This window comes from Barbatula barbatula, assembly GCF_947034865.1.
Source record: "Barbatula barbatula genome assembly, chromosome: 20".
Taxonomy (NCBI): Eukaryota; Metazoa; Chordata; class Actinopteri; order Cypriniformes; family Nemacheilidae; genus Barbatula; species Barbatula barbatula.
Window position 1 is genome coordinate 18,175,987 of NC_136783.1, and position 23,275 is coordinate 18,199,261.

General features: G+C 39.4%; 1 protein-coding gene across 4 annotated transcripts in view; it reads right to left on the reverse strand.

Annotated features, from left to right (window-relative positions):
* The window catches only part of itpr1b (inositol 1,4,5-trisphosphate receptor, type 1b), a 92,576-nt gene that overhangs the window by 2,166 nt on the left and 67,135 nt on the right, over positions 1-23,275 (reverse strand). For 2 of the 4 annotated variants that reach the window (XM_079482950.1, XM_079482951.1), the window contains 14 exons: positions 23,106-23,216; positions 22,927-23,022; positions 22,654-22,788; positions 21,098-21,205; positions 20,648-20,840; positions 17,056-17,178; positions 12,742-12,917; positions 10,796-10,960; positions 10,483-10,672; positions 9,565-9,651; positions 8,828-8,973; positions 8,281-8,446; positions 7,146-7,306; positions 1,143-1,304 (listed from right to left, as the gene is read on the reverse strand). In XM_079482950.1, coding sequence (XP_079339076.1) covers positions 1,143-1,304; positions 7,146-7,306; positions 8,281-8,446; positions 8,828-8,973; positions 9,565-9,651; positions 10,483-10,672; positions 10,796-10,960; positions 12,742-12,917; positions 17,056-17,178; positions 20,648-20,840; positions 21,098-21,205; positions 22,654-22,788; positions 22,927-23,022; positions 23,106-23,216 — 2,019 coding nt within the window. Of the gene's footprint in view, positions 1-1,142; positions 1,305-7,145; positions 7,307-8,280; positions 8,447-8,827; positions 8,974-9,564; positions 9,652-10,482; positions 10,673-10,795; positions 10,961-12,741; positions 12,918-17,055; positions 17,179-20,608; positions 20,841-21,097; positions 21,206-22,653; positions 22,789-22,926; positions 23,023-23,105; positions 23,217-23,275 lie in introns of all 4 variants that reach the window. The other 2 variants (XM_079482949.1, XM_079482948.1) reach the window with 1 other exon arrangement.

Below are 23,275 nucleotides of genomic sequence, written 5' to 3' on the forward strand. Positions count from 1 at the left end.
TTGCTTCCGATGGATTTGTAATGCATGTGAATAATTCAACTGTCTCGAGATGAAATCCATGAGATCTATCATGGGATCTTCCCCATATTTTGGATCGGATCCTTTTTTAGCATAAAAACACTGTTGAATCCCTTCATCATAAGGACCCTCATGCAGGTCACATGATGGAATACTGGAAAGGAGGTCACATGGATACACAAGATCAATGATAACCAAAAATAAACTTTAGTTGCTATATACACATGTATATTTGAATGGTAGTACATAGTAATGGGTATTGGTTCGAATCCGTTATGAAAATGACTTATTTGGCATCATTATGTTTTTTACATTTCAACTCCAAACTTGCTGAATTATATCTTATGAAATGATGGACTGACAATTTAGTTGCCTCGTAGATTTATGCACAAAATAGAAAAAAGTATACACAACTCATTCTCTCGAGTGTTTTCTTTACACTTATCTATACACCAGGAGAGACACGTGTAAACGCTATATCGCTCAGATCATCCAGTGAAAGTTAGTTGGTTTTCACTAGCCTCTTTACGTTGTTTTAGCCAAACCGTGACCTCTTCCCCTGTCTCGAGTATCAAAAAAAGGATCAACTTCCTTCTAGACACTTCCCATTTTATTCACACCTCATGCTGGTCTTCATCGACACTATTTACAAGAAATCGACATTTGCACTACGCATCTTTCCACCGAATAAAAAAAGACAAGACCCGCTTTATCGCACACATCTGCTTGTTTATCTGTGGAAATAAAAAAGCACGAGTTCGCAGAACTTTGTCTGGACGACAATACGCGCTGAATAAAAGTGAAACAACACTTGGGCTCGTGACGCAGTTGAAAGATCATTTTAAATACCACGAGCTGAGGGCAGAAATACAATGAGAAAATGAAATGAGTCATTGCCCTTTGGTCTAGTTGAACCGTCTAGAAGTTGTGGACTTGTGCAGACCAGCCTTCGAACCCTGGTTTCACTCACACCCTGTTGTGATGAGCGTTCCATGTCCGTCATCCGGCTTAATAGGTCAAAACTACGCTTCATCCGCACCCGGGCGTGAAGAACTGGTCTAGCGCTAAGTCACGTCACTTTGGACGAGATGTGCTGAGATCAGCTCCGAGACTTTGCCATTTACCTGCTCTTTTAGGTCGGTGAGTTGGCCTGACAGGTTAGAGATGAGCTTCATGGTGGATTCGAGTTTCTCTTGAAGGCTTCTGATCTCATTCTGCTCGCCCTCAGCATCGCTGCTCACCAGAGACATGGCTCGCATCCGTGGGAACCAATCCAAGTTGTGCTCCTGTCGAAAAACGAGACTTGAGCGACTTTGTTCAATCGCTTCAAATCACTAAAACAGATGAATATAAAAATGATGAATGTACATTTAAATGTCACGTGGTCACATATCTCTGTTCGATCAAATTAGAAATGACAAAATCGTTTGTCAATGGCACTTCTTTCCCGTAGGAGATAACGTATTTACGAAACACGATCTGTAGAGCTGTTTGTCCGTTTAGGGCCACTGTAGAAACAACATGATGAATTCCGCGGTGTATGTAGATAGAAATAGCTCATTCTAACATAATAAAAACATAACGCTAGATTATGAAAGGTATTTACGCACCTATGAAGACATAGTTATGGATATTATATTGCCTTTATGTCAATAGATCCAACAAAAAATGTCACACATTGGACTTTTGGTGTACTCTAACCATAATGCGTTGTTTGTTATGGTTAAACGAAAGTTATTATTCTTTGTCAAATAAAGTGTACTCGCAAACTTCCTAAAAAATGATTGATTTTACTACCACTGATGTCACACAAACCCGTTGACACAAAGTGTTCTTCAAACTGGACATTTTAATTATAGCGTGTTTATAGTCATGTCCTCTTTTGTGTTCATTCCTTCCTTGTCATGCTCTCAACAAGTATGTTTATACTAACATCAGACAAAATTCCCCACGTGTAACCTGATTACAGCAATATCAAAGTCACATGAGGATTCGGACGGCCTCAGATAGTCTTCGATGTTTTCAAGCTCTGTATCTAACAGGCCTGTGATTATTTACTGCGGGAATCTACCGTGTCTCCTGACGGGACACTTAAGATTACAGGAACTAATTTAATAAAGCGCATTAACAACACTGTCTGATCACATCTTTAAGACTTTCAGGAATTATATTTTATGACCTCTGTTGGAGATAACAGATCAGTGAAATATCATCCGGGAACTTCACTGACGGAATGACAACAACATATTCGAATGAAGACATGTTTGATTTCGTCATACTTCTGTCCTGTAACTGTGGCCTAATATATCATCCACTCAAGGATTGTTTTTGTGCTGCCTGCTAAAATAATACAATTCTGTTGAATGTCAAGCACAAGTGTCCCTGAACCATATCTAGGGACCAAACGCTTTGGGCAGTAACACCCTAGCAACCGTATAGAAACATGCTAACTACCATTCGGAACACCTTAGCAACCACGATGAAATCTTCAAATAGACTGAAGCAAAAAATATATATTTCCTTCTTGTCCCAATATCTCTGGATGTTTACAAACCAGCCAGCGATCAGAGACAGAGGTGGAAGTCTACGAGCGCCAAACAGGATTGTGGAATGTCTGACTTCTGGCTGATGGGAGAGGTCAGACGCAGCTCCTAATAAGGACGGACATTTTAACAGCAGGAAGGAAAAAGTGATAGTCGCTGTAAAGAATGCTGTCGGGATAAGAGCTGTGCGATGGCCATAAGACACCCCACAACATTCTTTTCTCCAATAATCTTCCCTAAAGCTGGCCTACTTACACAAACACACACAAATGATTTGGCCTAAAGACAGGCAAGCCCAAACTAGAGCATTTGTGAACACTTTAAGAACAAATGACTTGTGTCTTTATCACATGCAATAAGGAAGTCAAAAGAGTCATGTATCATTATTTAAGGTTGTAACCTTTAACTTCTCTATCTTTGTCTATCGCCACCTCTGTTTAAAACATAAAACTGCAAGTTACTTTGCATACTTTTCTTTACCTGGGTTGAAGTGAAATGGCGCTGAACTGACTTCCCCATGAATTGTACGCAACAGCTCAACTTATCTTATAAATCCTTTTTATAAGGTAAGGTAAAGAAACTCTTTTAAACGCTCATTTTATTTGTAAAAAATTAACTTTTGTTATTATTGCAAAGTTTTTATGACCCCAAATTACTTAATTCTGGACTATAATAGGCCAAAAAGAAATGTGACTACATCTTAAAATTTGATAAAAATTGCTGTCTGTGTGTTTAACCAACTGTTGTCTATGTAACATTTTCTAAAATGTAATTGCTGATCAGTCACCGCATCTAATAATACACACTTACCCATATACATTTAAACGTCAACCTTAAAATGAGCTCATGCACATTTTAAGTGGCAAGACCTTTTTTCAGCTACCCACATGCATGTCTGCGTGTGTGCGCGGTCGTGACAAAACACAAGTGAGAGAGGTCGAAGTTTCCTGTTTCTGTCAAATCTCAGATGGATGGGCAACATACGCACACACTCGAGTCTGGCAGACGCAGGGGAAAATCACAGGTAATGCTCTCAGTCATTCTGAGAATGAGAGAGGAGTGTGTGTGTGTGTGTGTTCACTTCCTGCTGCCACAGATGTTGAGGTTTGTGTTTACCTCCGCCCACAAACAGCGCAAGCAGCCCAGCTGTCGAGCGGTTTTGTCATCGTCATCATACAGACACGTTTCGCTATATCTTATCGGGCCTCACACAGAGTGGACTACTGTTGAAATCTATGGATTCACCCACATTGTTCAAGAGTATCAATGCTCCTCCGACACTACGGCGGCATAAACCCCATCCCCTATAAAATCAGCCAAACAAGCCTGTGTGTACCCAACACTCCTGAATTTTAAGAAATAAGAAATAAAATGAGCTATTGCATGGATGATAGAAAACTTTTAGCTATGCTATAAAAAAAGAAATAAAACAAAGCAAAGCAATAAAAACGACACCGAAAGAACAACTAGCAGGATTCACTTAATTCTCTGCACAAAGGATTTTGCGCAGTTTTTCAAGTAACTGTTAAAAGTACATTGACACTTTAATAAAAATAAAAGTTAATTCAAAGTGAACATTTTTACAGATAAAACAAAAAAATACAATAAGCTATATATATAAAAAGCTATACATGTAATAAATGGAGCGAATCAGTGACTCGTCTCCATTACATCCCACACTGAAATACTCACTTCCTCTGGTCCAACTTCTACAGAAACGAGAACTACAACTATTTCTATGAATAAAAAATTCCCTTTAAAAACAAAAATGTCGAAAATTAACTACAGCACTCATTGGCTTTATTAGGGGTTACAATGGAAAAAAGCATCTTTAGCTCGCTCTTTTTTTCCTCTAGTGTTGTTTTAGTTCGTGCTTTTTATTTGTGCACGTTCGCATGTCCGAACAAGCCCCCCTAAAACCTCTATTTCCTAAGCTTTGTTTACACTTGACAACACTGCCAGTAAATGTGTGAGTTCCTAAGCCACATCAAATTCAACTGTATCTGCTGCTTAAATGGAAACGAGGGAAGTGCGAATTTCATTACTAATACCGCAAGAGCCCACGCGCGCACACACACACACACATATTTAAGACAGGATGCTCTGTGGTCTGAAGAGCAACAACAGCATCGGTTCTGAACAGGACTATAAACGCTTTATCATAGAAAGACGCAGGTTACGGCTGTCGTCATCACCGAGCTTTGAATGATGTGCACAGGGAAAAAAGCTGAAGGGAATCTTTAGCGGTTCCATTTAGGGGCTCTACCTACAGTAGCAACACTGTATATGGTAGCTTAAGTGGTACCGCTTGCTTGCAACATCAAGGTCAAGGGTTTGTTCCTGGAGAACAGACACAAACACGAGGAAATGTATGTTTTAAATCCCTTTGCATAAAAGCATCGTCCAAATGCACGACTGTAAATGCACCTGATTGTCTCCGTCTTCATTTCAGGTGTTACCATTACTGTAACATCCTCATTGTTGCCAATGTGCATGCTATATCAGTCCATTGTTATATCCATTGTCTACTCTATCAAAAGCTGAACCAATTTTAACTGGACAAGACATGTTAAATATGCAACGATCACTGCAGACGTGGCGCAACTCAAGATGTTAGTCTAGTGTATGTGCACACAAACCAACAATGAAAAACCAGCTCGGATGGTTGTGACAGTTATGTTCCTCTGGTTTTCTTATCACTTTCCCACAGGCCAGTGACAAGCTCGAAAAACCTTTTGTGAAATACGGATGCATCACAAACTGCGCTACCCTTTGTTTTCAGGGCATTTTTTTGGGAGACCTCATGAGCAGCTAATCCCGAGTCAGGTGATTTCTCGCAAGACCACGTGTCACCTCTTGAAACGCTCCACTTGAGGTCAGGAACAGGGCCAAAAAGACACCCGGATCAGAAACCCACCGCAGCACCATCTGCGTCAGGACGGCAACCGCTGGTGGAGAAGGGGCTTTCCTGAGCACTTCTCTTTCCTTAAAATATTCGTCACATTGCAATCACAATAAACGTCTAAAGAGATCACAACCTATAAAAACAACACATGAACACAACTGCTATCGATTTTAAAAAGCATCTTTGTTTTTTATTTCAACTCAGTTGAACTTTCTGGTACACGCTGGTATTCATCCACCAGTTTGTTGTAGTTGTTAAAGTAATGTTGATTTTGAAGTGACCTGAGCGCATGGGCAAAAGGGATGACATTATATTTCAAAGAAAAGCATGCACGCAAAGGCACGCACACACACACACACACACAAGGGAAACTCATCTTTCTTGGGTCATCAGACTAAATGTGTGTGTGTTGTTATGGCTTTTCTTAGGAATTAACACATTCCAAGCCATTTTCAGACCCATCTGAGTCTTAAGACTCTGAAGGCAAACAGAAGCTTTGCCGACCCGCAGGAAGCCGAGGTCACAAAGTTGTCATTACGTAAGTCAAAGCTAAAGGTTTGGGGTAATTCAAGAGATTTAGTGTTAGGAATTTGGTTTAATAGCATAAGTTCTCCATTTTCCCAAAGGTAAAGCCCAGATTCTTCAAAGCAGTCTGAATCACTGGGGTTCAGTCGGTTCATTTTGATCTAAAAGGAAGAGTCCACTCAAAAATATAAATTCTGTTATCATTTAATCACCCTCGAGTTGGTCCAAATCTATATACATTTCTTTGTTCTGATGAACACAGAGAAAGATATTTGCTTGTGCTTACTGTTTTACCAAACAGTTCTTGGCCAACATTGAACTACCATAGTCATGTCAATGGTTGTCCAAACTGCCCCAGAACTGTTTGCTTTCCTACATTCTTTTGTTTAATCAGAACAAGAAATTTATACAGATTTGAAACAACTCGAGGGTGAATAACCGAAGACAGAAATTTCATTTTTGGGTGTACTGTCCCTTTAAATGTACTGTATGATTTCCGAAGTATGCTTTCCTTCCTTTTTACATACAGTATAAGGATGTGGCTTTTTCCTCGAAAAAGCCTAATTCTGAGGAAATCTGATATAAGTCATATTTATCTCACCAGAGGGGAAAAACCTTGTGATTGTAAATGCGGTTCCCTTTCTGTGTGTAGAAGTAGACGCTCAGTTGCATTCTTTACACCTTATCTGCTCTTGAATAAAAATATCCTCAGAGGTAAACACAACTGCTGATCCAAAGCAGCACACCATTGGCTAACTTCCTCTCATCATGTGACTTTGGCCCTAGGGCTCACGTTACCTTATGATGACCTCAGTTCCTCACAAGACAATAGCTGTCACCTGACAAACGCTAGATACCGTGCACAGGTTTATACAGGTTTATGCATACTGGTAATAGAAGGTTGTTCTATTACAATGAGTTTTGTCGTTTTAAGCTTTCCTTAAAGTGACCTAGTCTGAGAAAACATTCAGCTGAATTGTCTGAGATCATAAAATAAATAAACACACAGTTCAATCGAAGATCTTCAAGATATCAGTACAGATAACCGTATCCATCTTGCAACTTAACATTCACTTAAATATAAACCAAGCTGGCTGTCCCTCTTAGTCAAGGGTCATTGCGTCCATTCTCCTCTGTGAAAATCGGATTCTTACCCGGATCATTTCGGCCACGTAGCTCTCGGGCCCCGTAAACTCAGTGGAGTCCTTGACTTTCACCAGCACTATGAAGAAAAGGTAATGCCACATGTTGTGCTCCACCTTTATATGCTCCTCGAACGTCACTGTTTTATTATCAAACTTGTCCCTCTCCAAACCTGTAGAGAAAATAAACACTTAGTATCAACCACCATCATTAGCGGTGGCTGTTTGTTTTTGAGGTCAGTTAAGAAGATCAAGATTACCAGTGATCTCGATGTGACATGCCGTGCATCTGTCAATTGTCTAAAAACAGGATTTTGTTTACGGTGAGATCTAAACAAGCTCCATGTAGTTTATTTTAACAAGTGGAAATCCTTCAAAACCGTTTAGTAGACCTTAGTGGTCCACGTTTCTTGTTTGGGGTGTTGTGTCATGAAAACTGTACAATCTGAAAGAGGAAGTTAAAGCCGAGGGAAACTGTTTGTTTACAAACGTGAATGTTATGGGCGAACGGAGGTAATCTTGTGACGATCATGAATTCACTTTGTGATGCGTGACTGGGTAGTAAACAATGTGAGAAAGCGTCACTTGACCGACAGCACGTATTTTACACATGCATTCACACACGCATCAGACCATATCGGGGAAAGAGAGAGAGAGATCAAGCGATAGTTCATCTTGGCTTTGATTTCCTGGATTTGTGTGAAGTTTACATTTGGTTGGGCATAAAAAAACGAATCTATCATTAACTCACCCTCATGTCATTCCAAACCTGTATGACTTTCTTCTGCGGAACATAAAAGAAGATGATTTGAAGAATGTTGGAAACCAAACAACACTGACTGGACCCCATTGATTTCCGTATATACACATCACTGAAACATTTCTTCCTTTGTGATCCGCAGTCATATACCGGCTTTGAATGACACGAGGGTGAATGAATGATAACTGTTATTTTTGGGTGAACAATCTATTAAACATCTGAATAACATTTGATCTAAACATGAGTCTGTTTTGGGATGAAAGGGAACATTTAAATTCCAGAAGAACAGGATTTCCGGTTGAAATTCTTTAGTGTATGAAGCTTTATTTATACTGCCATCATCTAAGCAAAGACTGATGAATATTTATACCCAACCTGGCCACTCACCACAAATAAAGCAGGTCGTTTTTAACACTTCCTCTTTCTTCTGTTTTTCACTTCTCAGGTCAGCAAAGGTGTCAATGATGACTCCAAAAATGAGGTTGAGGACGATGATGATGACCATGAAGAAGAACAAAAGGTCGTAGATCACACGGGCTGCAAACAGAGGCTCCTGTAGAGGAGAGAGTGAAAGATGATGTGAGAAGATCAAACACTAACGCAACTGATCAATAACGAATATAGGTGCAGTGTAGCGTCAATAACCCTTTGAGCTTCATGTGTAACTTTCTACTACTCAGTCGTGTGGTTTTAGTCTGCAAGCGACCTTTAACCACCAAACTGATAAAAAACAAACATTCAGCGGCAGATTTAACAAGAAACAAGAAAGTAAGTCTCAGATTGAGGAAACCAAGCTGTTCGATGTGCACTTGTCATAACAATCTGCAATGTAATATTAAAGAGTAAGTGTGAAATGTGACTTAAAATGTTTACGCATTACGAAGCTCTTTCATGCTTTTGTGTCTCAGTGTGGTTGATATAAACAGTGTTGAACCTCTTTAGATGGTTTTCGCAGAACATCTCCGACTCCGCCGCCGCTCCGCAGGCCGTGGCTCAACACGGTGACAATGCACATAAGAAGCGAGTCACACGTCCTCTCTTTATCCTCGATCACGCCTGTAGTCGGCTGCACACCCACAGCTGCAGGAAACGACAACGTCAAGAAGCGTTTAAGCAAATAAACAAAAACAAACTCCTCTCTGACAAAGTCCTCTTTATGTCTGGCACATATTCTACGCAAAGTCTTCACACACTACATCGCCACAACCATGCAAATCTGTCCCCAGTGTCACAATTTATCATATTGTGATCCAACTTTTCGCTGTAAACTAGCACAGGCATCATTCATAGTTTCAGACTCTGTTAGTTGACACAGTCGCGGTACAAACTAAACACACTGGTGTTACAAATTAACCGTCACATGGTTCTGACGGTCCAAACTGACTGATCAAATTAAACCAGACTTGCATATTACATTTGCACTACTCACAGACCCACCAGCAAATACGAATTATACGGTTCTGACCTCTAACCCGGGGCCAGCTTGAGTCTTCTGAACTGTTAGAGCCTGACTGTCATTAACCTCTGACCCCCCCATCACCCCCCCATGACCTAGCATGGTTCCTTGAGGACAACGAGTCTCTGCTTTCTTTGTCTTATGCCCAACTATTCTACTTAGATTTACCAAACTGTGTGTGTGTGAGAGAGAGTCGTTGGCGATGGGGTTCATACCATCCATCACAGTCTCTGTAGAGCAATTCTCTTCTTTCCGACACACAGCGCCTGCCAGGAACTCTCCCATCTTACTGGCAGAATGCTCTGAATGGAAAAACGACAAATTAAAAGCTACAAATTGTAACTCTTAAGCAAGCAGTGTGTGTGTCCTCAGATGACTGTGGACTGTATTTGAACCTCATGTAGCACGTCCAAGTCACATGACATTTAGATTGATGTATTTTATTGAAAACACAAATGCATGGCCTTGGTGCTACTTCTGCTCTATCAATGGAGCCACATTTGACCCCAAATTTAGATTAAACCCCACGAAAGTATATTTTTGCCATTATCTTTCTAATAATGGAAGTTTATCGAATAGAAAACAGTCTCACCCGCTGTCCTAACATGCAAATGTTTATTACAGTACATAACACTATGTTTTGTGAAATGCCTGAAGCAAGTCTTCAACAGAAGCTCTGTGTGAATCATAATGAATATCTGGATGCAATGACAGTGTGTATGACTTCTATCCCACCCTATAATTTTAATAAAGATCTGTATAATCTGCAATTATATTTTTAATTAAATTAAGAAATATAAATAAAAAAATAGATACAAAAATAATCTCAATGAAATACAGTACAACAAATATTACCATAAAAATAAAAAATAAATACTTAAATTTAAATGGTATAATCAGAATAATTTTATGTTTTTTTGTATAACACTAATATAATTTTCAGTAATAAATAACAAAACGTAAATGTATTCCTTTTTTGGTTTGGGGGGAAATATAACCCAGACTTTTGGGAAATAACCGGCTAGATGTATATACAGTAACCCATACAGTGGCATATAACGGCAACACATTGTCCATCTGCTATGTGAAGTACCAAAGACAAAACAATGTTCGACCTCTACAAGCATTCTCACCCAAAGTTTTATTAGATATTCTGTCCACGGTCAGGATGAAGTCATCTTTAAAGATGATGTATCCCACAATGGAGAAGAGGTAGACCAGGATGAGAGCCAGTACAGCGGTCAGAACGATGGAGCGGCCGTTCCTGGTGACGCTCTTGATGACGTTCAACAGCGTCTCTTCTCTGTAGATCAGGTCAAAGAGCTACGGAGAGTAACGTGAGAGTGTGTGTGTGAATACACTATACATGTGGGTGAAAGTGTGACAGTTGAAAGTGACACACATGTGTAAAAGATGGTATGTGTTGTGGGTGTGTGCTTTACTCACAAGCAAGCTGTAGAAGAAGACGTGAACAAAAACTCCAAGGCTGCAAATGATGAGATAGAGCAGATGATACAGGAACTCCACATCCAATATCATCGCCGTATAGCCTCTCGTGAATGTACCACGATTTCCTACGAAACTCATCAGGAAAATCACTTTATTGCCAACCTAAAAATAGAAGAAACACGGTACATGTAAATCATACCAAGCGCTGAAGACTGGATTTGACTTAGAAATCAGTTTTGGTCAAATTTAACGCTAAAAACTACTACTAAATCAGAATAACTACCACAAAATTAAGGTGACTTCAAACTATTTCAAACTAAAGGTTATAAATCAAACAGCTTCAAACCGAATCAAAATAACTACAAACTGAATCAAAATAACTACAGTGCAATCTGAATCAAAATAACTACAGTGCAATCTGAATCAAAATAACTACAGTGCAATCTGAATCAAAATAACTACAGTGCCAACTGAATCAAAATAACTACAGTGCAAATGGAATCAAATTAACTACAGTGCCAACTGAATCAAAATAACTACAGTGCCAACTGAATGAAAATAACTACAGTGCAAACGGAATCAAATTAACTACAGTGCAAACGGAATCAAATTAACTACAGTGCAAACGGAATCAAATTAACTACAGTGCAAACGGAATCAAATTAACTACAGTGCAAACGGAATCAAATTAACTACAGTGCAAACAGAATCAAATTAACTACAGTGCAAACGGAATCAAATTAACTACAGTGCAAACGGAATCAAATTAACTACAGTGCAAACGGAATCAAATTAACTACAGTGCAAACTGAATCAAAATATGTACAGTGCAAACTGAATCAAAATATGTACAGTGCAAACTGAATCAAAGTAACTACAGTGCAAACTGAATAAAATAAAAACTACAGTGCAAACTGAATCAAAGTAACTACAGTGCAAACTGAATAAAAATAACTACAGTGCAAACTGAATCAAATTAACTACAGTGCAAACTGAATCAAAATATCTACAGTGCAAACTGAATCAAAGTAAGTAACTACAGTGCAAACTGAATAAAATAAAAACTACAGTGCAAACTGAATCAAAGTAACTACAGTGCAAACTGAATCAAAATAACTACAGTGCAAACTGAATCAAAATAACTACAGAGAAATCTGAATCAAAGTAACTACAGTGCAAACTGAATCAAAATAACTATCAACTGAGTCACAATAACTTAAAACCTAATTAAAATAAATACAATCTGATTTTACAATTACTTCAAATCAAAATAGCTATAAACCGAATCAACATAACAACAAATTGAATCAAAATAAATAAGTACAAACAAACAAACAAAACAACAATTTAATAAAAATAACAATATCAAAATAAACCAAAATAACTATATACTAAACCAGAATAACTACAAACTAAGTTTTCACTAAATGAAAACTACAATCAAATCAAAGTGACTGTATGCAATACAAAACAACTACAAACTCAATACAAATAACCACAACCTAAGTAAAACAACTACAACCTAATTAAGGTAACTGCAAATGGAATCAAAACAACTACAACTAAAACAGACTATCAGTTAAAACAGACTATCTGTACAAACTGTACAGCTTGTCAGGTGTTTGTCAGCTTGTTCTTAAAGGGAGTAAACAAATTTTAAGTGACAACAAAAAACATTACTAGCTATTGGCAAGTGTTGAGTGTACTAAATGTTAGTTAGGGTTCAGGGTTTGGTTGGTCAGCATGTAACCAGGGTGTGCAAATGATGAGAAACAGGAATTATAGTGGGGGCCAAGTTCATTTTAACACAGAACTGGGAAGGTCGTGTGGAATCCACCAGTGACGCACGCCACACCTCAATGCAACACACACCGAGCTACCCTTCAGCGACACTTCTGGCCCTCAGAGATTTGGCAGAGGACTGAGGTAAGACACACACTCACATTGAAAGCCCCAAGCAGGAACAGGGTGGGCTCCAGGCCGACCGAAAAGATGAGGCGCAGTATGGTGGAGGCGATGAGCGCCCTGATCCCGTGAGGCTGGGGAAGAACTATAACAATGGCCAGCGAGACCAACATGGCCGCCCACAGCAACGCGGAGAGGTGTGGCTCCAGAGTGCCTGAAGGGAAAGAAGTAAATACATTCTGACATGTGCGCAAGCCATCAATCAAGCACGGGAATAAAAATACCTTCACACTGACATGTCACAACACCATCTGTCATGGTTAGACTATCTGTTAAACCATCTCGGGCGATTTGATCAGCGATGCACATGGACAGTGTGTTGGCAAATTATTATCTGATTATCATCTTTATTTAGAAGATGCTTTTTCCCAAACATTTAGATAAAATTTATGATGATGTGCATGTTTTTAATAGCACCATGCTATAACAACGGAGCTATATGAACTCAAGAAATAAACGTGTCATAAATTTCGTGGATGCTCTATAAGAAAGAGCGGAAGATTCACAACAGAACAAGCGCTTCTGCGCGTCATATCTAAATAGGATTTCTGCGGTACATGCAGGTACACCTGTTGAACACGTTTGGGCACATTCTAGAGGAAAGAAGCTTAAAGCAAACAGACGAATGTTATATAATCCAGAAGGTGCGACACATTTGAATCAGATAAGGTTCACTTGTCTCATGAGTCATGTCGGTATGTATTTAATCCTCCTTTATGTTCGATTTCACAGTCTATGAAACTCGAATGTATGGAGGATGAATGCAGGAATATTTTACTGTGAGGGTGTGTGTGCATGCAGACTAAAAAGACTCGCTCTCTCTCCAGCCTGCAAAGAGACCACATGACAGGTGCTGGTTACATAATGCAGCATGCTAAAAATACCGCGGCTGAAAGATGCATGAGCGTCGGGTTCCGAGCGAGGACGGGCTCGCAGGGATTTGGATCGACAGGCCTGGCGGGTGACCAGGAAATCAGCAGATCTGCGCACAGTGTGTATGTGTGTCTATATAAACGCGCTGAAAAGGCTGTGTTACATTCATTCCAAGTGCATAAACACACACACTTTGAAAAGGAGGTCGGTGGAGGCTTAATATGACCTATAGTATCGGTTTCTTGGTTCAAAACACAACAAGTTCAATTTGTTGGCCGTCTTCAGCAACAAAGTGGCTATATCTGGCTCTTTGACAGTATCTCTCCGTGGCTGCTGTAGTGAAGCTAAGCGTTTTTGTGCATTGGTGCTCTGATCGTGTTTGAATGGTCACATTTTGCCGACGGGTGGGAGGAAATTGTTGAATGGGCGGCCGCTTCCATGTGCTGCTGTTACATTCGGGAATTCAGCCGGGCCCCCTGTTTGACCTTTACACATACTGTATAGAGACCTACTGATCTGTGAAGTCGGATAAAGAGGTGGTGACTTTAAGGCGATTGTTTTCACTGTAGTGTACATTATTCACTAGTAGGTCAAGCTCGATAACAAATATAAAACTACAGATTTATGCTAGATTTAGTTGTGGAACAAGGAAGAGGTTGACATAAATACAGTATTTATCATTTGTCATGTATGACTATCTTTTACAGTACACAAAATATGATATATATAAAAGTTGGTAGCCAAACAACATCGACTCCCATTGTATGGACACAAAACCACTGAAACATTTCTCAAAATATCTCATAGAGTCATTTAAGAGTGTGAACAAAGTATGACTTTTTAAACAGAGAGAAAGGACTTCAATAAACTACATCTATATTTCTTAGTTAATGATCAAACTAGCAAATATTTATTGTCAGAGATGATCCTGTCGGACAGATCATCATGTTTTACTGCACGGCGATACTTCACATTCACCTTTGATGTGATCTACGTTAGCTTTTATTCGCTTGAGTTTCAGATTGTGACCTACTGTACATTATATCAAGAAGAGATCTGTGATTCTGTCAAAAGTGTGAGAGGGGACAATACTGTGGAACTAAAGCACAAAACGCTCGTGCACTTGAGGAAAATACTAAAACAAAAGAGACTGCAGAGCCTGACCCCAGCCTGAACAAAGCGGACTTGATGCCCGTCACAATGTTGCACTTATGCATGTCACAATGACTGGACACGCATTGCACAACACGACATGAAAGAGAAAGAAACTAAGAAGAGTCAACCGAAGAAAGTTCAAGGAACTAACAAATACATTTATACTTTAATAATGTAAAACCATTTACAAGAGTTCAACATTAAATATTTAAATGCCAATGAATCTTTAACAAACAACTTGTGTTTGAAAATGCAGCAGCGGCCAACTCCGTTGTCTTATCTAGGTCTCTGTTTCCAGGGTCAAATCTCAGTTCTGAGATACACGGGTGTCACATTTCTCCAACACGTAGCCGTATACACAAACACACGCTCACACCTTTGATCAGCCAGAGCGGGGAGGGGACAGACACAGTCTTAACTGAAGCTTATGAGATTAGGAAAATAGAGAATGTGTGCGCAAGCCCCGGAGTCAGGTGACATGTTACGCGATTGATCTCGGGCAAGCGGACTATATCAATAACCAGGTTACGCCCTGACGTAAGGCGGGTTATGTCCGTCATTACACCAGGGCTTCCTGTAATGAACACGCTGCTTTGTATGAGAAATGCTGAAGCAGGTTTTATAGTATTAGTGTGTGTTGATGTTGCAAGTGAAGTGAAGCGTAAGTGTTATAAAAATGACAGTATATATCAATATACAATCATTGTTCTATCAGATTAGAGAAATTGTATCAATTTCCAGATTATAATCGCTGTGTGAATATATATACAGACGCACTGCATTTTTTTTCTAGATTTCTTAAAGTGCAGTAAAAGTGACCTAACAATGTGTCTACTAGAGATGCGCGGATGGGCTATTATTTCATCGGCATCACAAAACTCATCATCCGTCCACCATCCATCCGCACCAAAGTTTTTGACCAATTTTCAAAACCTCACCCGCCCACCATCCGCTGATTGGGCGATGCAAGGTGCTGCTGATGACAGCCGCGAGAAAACAAAGCTCTTACCTCACAATATCAGCAGTGAACTCCGATCGGCGCACAGGGACACAAATAAATAAATAAATAAATAGACTAAATTAAACGCACTTCGGCAAACCTGACCTTATCTGACAACAGATAACAGTTGATGACAGTTACACCTACTGTACAATATTTTCATTGTAGCCTAATAGAAAACGCATTTTGGCACATCATTTCAACATGCTGCTATTTAGCCTACTACTAATGAATGCCTATTTCACTTAATTTTTTAGCAAATAGATAGAAAGCTCGAATAAAATAACAAGTCATTTACATTATAGGCAAATTAACTATAACTGTCATGTCAGGGTGACGACTAGGACGAGCCTGTTCTGAAGACTCCAGTTCATTTTGAATGCACGGGAAGAGAGCGGAGAGAGCGTCTTTTTCAGGCACATTGCGGGCAACACCAATTCTGCGAAACATAATATTAACCTTTATTGATAGCCTATCTCTATCAGACAATGCCTATTTTATATGCCAAAAGAAACAACAGGCAGAAAAAATTATTAAAATAAATAAATAAATATCCTAATGTAGTAGCCAGGCTATAGCCGCCTGTTTTGGCAAACAGTTGCCAAAAAAAACGCGGCTGTCACCTCCAACTGCGCATCTCTAGTGCCTTCACCAGACGCAGCATAATGTAACACGTCAAAGGACAATAGAATGCATTAGAACCCATTATAATTTAACATTTTGTCCACACTGGACTTGTCTCATGTTGTTTCCATTTTTCTATATATCTTTCGTTTTAAACAAAACAACGAAGTGGAACCACTTGGGGGGAGAATTCATGAGAGAATTTTCATTTTTGGGTGGAGTATCCCTTAAAACATTGTTTTAGAAAACAAGAATAAAATATTGAGAACTTACATTTTTCTGTGATTGTGATCAACCTCGAAATAAAAGGAATCATACAAAAAACACACAAACCTCCAGATTTATGGCTTGTATTTGGAGGCTTTGAGTGTTTGAACTAAAAGTAGGCCGGCGAGTGTAAATGTCCTGCATCTGTTGTTGCCTGCACCCAATAACCTCCATTGATCTGTTTAAAGTTTGATCTAAGATCATGTGATAAACGTCGCCATACAAACACCGTGAAAGATGCCCCATCTGGTTTTGACTTTAAAATGAATTACCCATTAAGCCCCATCTTTCTCCTCCTTTAACAGATCAACAGTCCCACAGCAAGGGATTGTGTGCCATTTCACATTAGCCAATAAATGTGTTTGTGTCTTACCTCCACGCACTCCCTCCAGAGGATAAAAGAACGCCACCAACAGATTCATGAGGACGGCCAGGTTGAAGGAGATGCTGCTCCAGAAAGACATGTTGCGGGAACACCAGTACAGAAGGGGCTGAGCTGGGGACAGCGAGTCAAAAAACATCATCAACGACCAATCATCTGTAACCCATTACACTCTACACTAAATATAAACACTTTGAAAAGAAGCCATCACGAAACTAAAATGGTCTAAATACAGTACATATTCAAACAAGGACCCAAAAGGCAGTGTCACATTTTAAATGGTTAAGTGTGTGTTTTCTGTGACGCCATTGACATTGAATTCAATCTGTTGGTTGGAGAGGCCTGACACATGCATGAATTCAAGTGCATGGTCATTTCAGCAAATTCTTAGACAAAGACATCTCACATTTTTTGATGATTTTTGATTTTTTGAGACCATTATAGCATTCTTTTACCACCCAATGAGAGGCTAGCTGTAGCAGTTTCCATAGCAATCTAAAACCTTTAACAAACCGTTCACCCCAAAATAAATGTCATTTACTCATTTCCTACTATGGTGGCCGAGAACTGTTTGGTTACAAGCGTTCTTTCAAATATCTTTCTGTGTTCATCCGAATGAAAACAATTATACAGATCTGGATCAACTCGAGGGTGAGGAAATGATGACATTTTTGGGTGAACTATCCCTTTAATTCTGATCAATCGCATCCTGAAATATAAACCGGTTAATCCCACGGACAGCATGGCTCATTTCCAATTACATCCAGGACAAATCACAACTTGCAGACTAGTCCAGTCTAGATTCATTTCAACTCACTGAACAAAATTATAAACACAACACTTTTGTTTTTGCCCCCACTTTTCATGAACTGAACTCAAAGAAGGGTTTAAGGGGTAAAAACTAACGTGTTATGTTTATAATTTTGTTCAGTTTATATCATTTTTTAAAACAGTATTTATTTATCGTAAAAATTCAAATGAGGCACAACATGTTTTGAGGCAGATGCTCTCTGATCAATTGAAGTCAAGTGCCACGGAAAGAAGACTGAAGCAAATGAAAGGTTTGCTCAGTTCATCCAGACCGTGAGCTCGCTGCCACCTCTGTTCTGACCCACGACTCTCTGAGGGCTCTGGTTAGAGAATTCAGTTTCTGAACCATTGCTATTTTAACAGGGGTTTTTTGTATGAAAAGAGGAACCGGGGAAGGGGATTTTCACACACGGATGCCAAACTTATGACTTGGTTTCATCTATAATGGAACATTGCTTCTACTTTGATTGACCCTGATAAAAATCTTCACAGTCTGAACAACGCAATGCAACGTTTATCTAAAAATAAACTCCAAATGTGGAATTCACCCCGGCTGTTGAAAAGTCTCGACCCCTGCAGACCCGCCCATGCAGTCTACCACATCTGGAGACATACATCTCAGGCCTGTCTGTATCTCTGCTTTTCAACACGACTGGAATCCATGCGGAGCTTGTTTTAATCGCATCCTTGTGGTTCCCCTCGCGCTCCTTCTTTCAGAGAAAGAACGCTTGCTCTCTGCCTCACCCTCTTGTACCTCAATTTTACCGAAAAGCACTTTAGATTTGAAGTTTGAATTCTGCTTATATATCTAACAAACTATTTTCATAGGAATCAATTTGCATACATTTGAAAATAAAAATGTGTACTTGTATAATAGATTTATATAAGTACATAGATATACAGCCGCGGAAAAAATGAAGAGACCATTTCAACATTACACTTCCGGAGTGACAAAGTCATCCAACAGCAATGTGAAAGACTGACAGCATGACAAGACACATGAACAGTTTCACAAATATTACTGTTATATTGCTCAGAAGTGAATATTAACTTGATTTCTTTGCAGTTTTGAGGTCTGAAAAGATACAGATCTGTGATCATTTTACCTCAATAGATACCAATAAATAGCTAATTTTGAAATCAGAAAAATGGTCTCTTAATCTTTTCTGCGGCTGCCTATTAGTGTATTAACATATTAGATATACATTAGATAATAAATACAGTACTTAACAAATCTATTAGATCACCTGTCGTCATAAAAAGATAAAAACATTTTAGGAATATGTAAATAACTTGCTTAAAATGATCAAGCAAATTAAACTAAATAGTCTTTATTTACACATGATAACCAAAGATTTTTTTTGCATGACCTACTTCATCCTCCATAACAGCTTGAAATTCAAACAACAATAATTATATTTTAGCATTAGAAATACTACTGTCACTAAAGCATTCACCTACTGGTGGATTAAATATTCCAGAAACATCAAAATTATTGGTGATTACCAAATAAATGTTTTATTTCTGACAGCTGTGGTACAAACCTTACATTGGGTCATGGTGTTCCGAAAAAAATAATTTGTTTATCAAATTTACATTATATAGACGGTTTTCGGCAGGAACAACATAAACGAACGTTATGTGGCCCAAATTTTACTTCCGGAAGACCTCTGCAACGAATCAACTGATGAGTGGTATTAATTAAATTATATAGAATTAATATACAATATAAAATATTTATATAAAATAAATGATTCGATTATAACCAAACACAGACCAGAAGTGAGGCGCGAAGATAAGCCAGTCCGATGAAATCCTATATGGCACAGCTACAAGTGCCTTTCTGCCTTATGAAATAAGTGTCCTTAGTATTTTTGATTGTATAGTCGGTATTGTAATACCGTACCTTGTTACGACTTTTACTTCCTCTAGATAGTCAAGTTCGATTGTCTTCTCGGCGCTCAACCGGGCTCGTGATCCGCGCCTACTGGGAATTCTTAGTTATCGGAATCAACCAGACAAATCGCTCCATCAACTAAGAACGGCCATTCACCATCACCCACAGTGGCATTGTAAAGTCTCTGACAACCAAATAAAAATATTAGCTCAGTGAAGAGGTCATATCTGTCAAATTAAATAAATGAATATGTTGCTTTAACTCTTAATGCTTTTCAACTTGTGAGATAAAGAAAACGTGGTCTGATTATGTAGTGCACAGTCTGTTATATAACTCTCTTGTTCAGCTCTTGATTCAGTGAAAAGGAAGAACTATTCCCCAGGCCATTTCAGCAGAAAAGGGGTATTGATGGAAAACATGCTTTTGTGTATCTTACGAGGTATTAAACACCTCTCATAATCTGTTTAATTCATCCTGTCTCTCTCTCACGCTCTCAGCAGGAGATGTAAACTCATTTCCATAATCAGCTTTCGTGATGCAAGCGCAGTGTGTGTCCGTTTGAGATTCATTCAGGCTTTTCCTCTACACATATTGCCCCATGTATGACCATACGAAACATCTTAAACACAAAGATTTCTTGACTTTCTACATCTCTTTAACATACGTATTCCAAGACATCTACCTATCTTAAAAAAGCTAATGTTTACACCCCCTCCCCACTGCCCTGGATTCAGGGTCAGGCACGGGGACGGTGCCCTGATGGGTCATGGCAGATCCGGGGAGTGGAGAGGGCGTGTAAAGCTGCTTACTAAGGAAAAAGAGGGAGTGAGCACGCACAAGGTACGGAGTTTGCGTTACCAGTTGCCTCTTGAGTACCTCGCAGCTTCTTCTGCCAATTCATCTCGTTGAAGAGGTCTTCGGAGCGCAAGAAAAAGTCGTTGATCTTGCTGCCCTGCTCGTCGCGCTCCGTGGTGTAATACACCCGGAGCTTCGACTCCTGGGTTAGAAACTCGCAGATATTGGGGACGGGAAACACAATCTGCTCCATTGTGCGATCCAGGCGGACGATCTGAGGGAGAACAGAACAAATGACACGTAACGTCACCTGTCTGGATTACAAAGAGGTTGTGCTGTTTAAAAAGGACACGGTTATGACAAGCAAAGAAGCTTTGGTGTTGGTTCAGATCTTTTCTTTTTCTTTAGTTTTTCCATAGAGAGCAAAATGCTTCTAGAGCTTTACATTTCTTGTAAGAAAACATCTCTCCCATAACGTCTTTGTGATAATGGATGAGAACTATAATGGCCCCGCAGATGGACACTACTGACCTCGATTTGAGCCGTGTGCTTGGCATAATACTCCAAAGCTTCATCCCCCTCCCCATACGTTCCTCCTGGCTTCAACATGGCCTGGAGTTCCTTGTTGTGTCTGGCTAGCTGTTAGCGTAAGTGGAAAGAGAAGAGAGATAACAGATAAAGTAAAAGTACACTTTTTAATCCTATAATAAACAACATGACAACAATGTCATCTACAACCCAAACTATGAAACATCACGCTTAGGGACCACAACTGATAACCCTTGCAACAACATCACAGACATCTGACAACTGTGACCCTGGACCACAAAACCAGTCACGATTTAAGCATCATCTGAAAGCTGAATAAATAACCTACGGTTAGGACAGGACAATATATGACCAAAATACAACTATTTAAAAATCTGCAGTCTGAGCGTGCAAACAAATATTGAGAAAATCTGCTTTTAAGTTGTCCATCAGAGGCGCTGTAGCAGGCCGTAGGTAAGAAACAGGTTTGTTTTAAAGCTCTCTATGGGCTTACCGCTGTAATGTTGTTGTGGAGAGTAGATGAACCCAAAAGTATAATTCAAAGCTTTAAACAGATACCAATTCCCAAACTTTTGTTCATGATTTTGCTGCATCCACTCACAAAAATGAAGATATTAGTTATATTAACGGTAGGAAATGTATGAAATATTTTCATGGAACATGATCTTTATATCATTTTGGCATAAAAGAAAAATCGCAAATTTTGACCGAAACAATGTTTTGTTGGCTATTGCTACTAATACATGTATATATACGCATGGATAAGGCTGTAGTATTATGTATGAGGCTTTCCTGTGGCTCAGTGGTAAGAGCACGGTGTTAGCAATGTATAGTAACGCAACGTAAGTTGCTTTGGATAAAGGCATCGGCCAAATGCGTAAATGTAAATACCCTTGCTACTTAAGACTGGTTTTGTGGTACAGGATAACATTTTTAACGATGAAAGTTTAACCTCAAACAGGAAACCGATCAATTAAGGTTTGTTATGACCGGTTTGTAAGATTTGCGGTCTGACACATAATGCACCAACACAAGAAATGCATATATATATTCTTTTATGTTGCATTTCCAGGTTCTCACAAGGGTCCGATTGCAACAGGGCCAAAGCCTAACAGTAAAAAGCAAAGTGTGTCAGTGTATGTTACAGAATCTGTTCCTGCCGTACTAAATGAATTACTTGTTGCTGAAATTATGGAATTGGCCTTTTGAGCTTCAACCGGCAAAATCGTTTTTCTTTATTATCTGCGTAAAACAGCATTGAAACCGTCATTTTCTAATTCGTTTTTGTTCTCTGGCCTTTTCATTTACCAACCTTTGATTTCAAACAGAGTCATTTCACGGGTACACAGAGTGCCAATGAAACCTTGCACCGTTCCTGCTCTTGCATAACTGAACCTCAAGTCGATGGCCCACATAATTACGTGAACGGGCAGAAAATCCATACGGCTCAAGCGTTCTTTCTGAGGAGAGGTGCTATAACCCTGACAACTGACACAGAGAACACAAAGCGTGTGTGTAAATGTAGATTTGTGTGTCACCTGATGGGCCAAGATGTAGATGTTGTGACCCACATTAAGGGGAGAGGCAGCATGCTCTTCCTCACCATCCTCTTCGTCCTCGTTGTGTTCCACCCCAATTTCTCCCTGCATGTAGGCCTTCTTTATCACCTCAACCTATCAAAAACGTCAATGGAGTATCAGTTCATACAATGTGCAAAAGAAAAACAAGCATGCAGGGACATGTAATGCCATGTAATGTGCTAAATATTATGATGCCAAAGTACTCAATGTGGAACTATAATTCACATTTACCAGTTCTTTAGGCCTCATGTTATACAAGATCCTCTCTGCGTTCTCGCTGTCGTGGCGGCTTTCCATGATGGCCAGCAGCAGTTTTGAGGCATTATTCTGAAACGCAAACAATCCAAACAATTACTTCTGACTGAAGTGAACACTTCGTATCCCAGAATGCTCTGAATGGATTCTCGCACCTTGAGCTCCAGCACCAAGTCCATCTTCTTCTTTCCGAGAGGATTGATGTCATTCAAGATGAGAGCGATGATGATGTCGATGCCGTTACATTCGTGTGTGGCTATACAATTCTAAGCATGGGAAAATATTAAACATACATTAGGCATGTCACTTAAAGGGCCGTTGCACA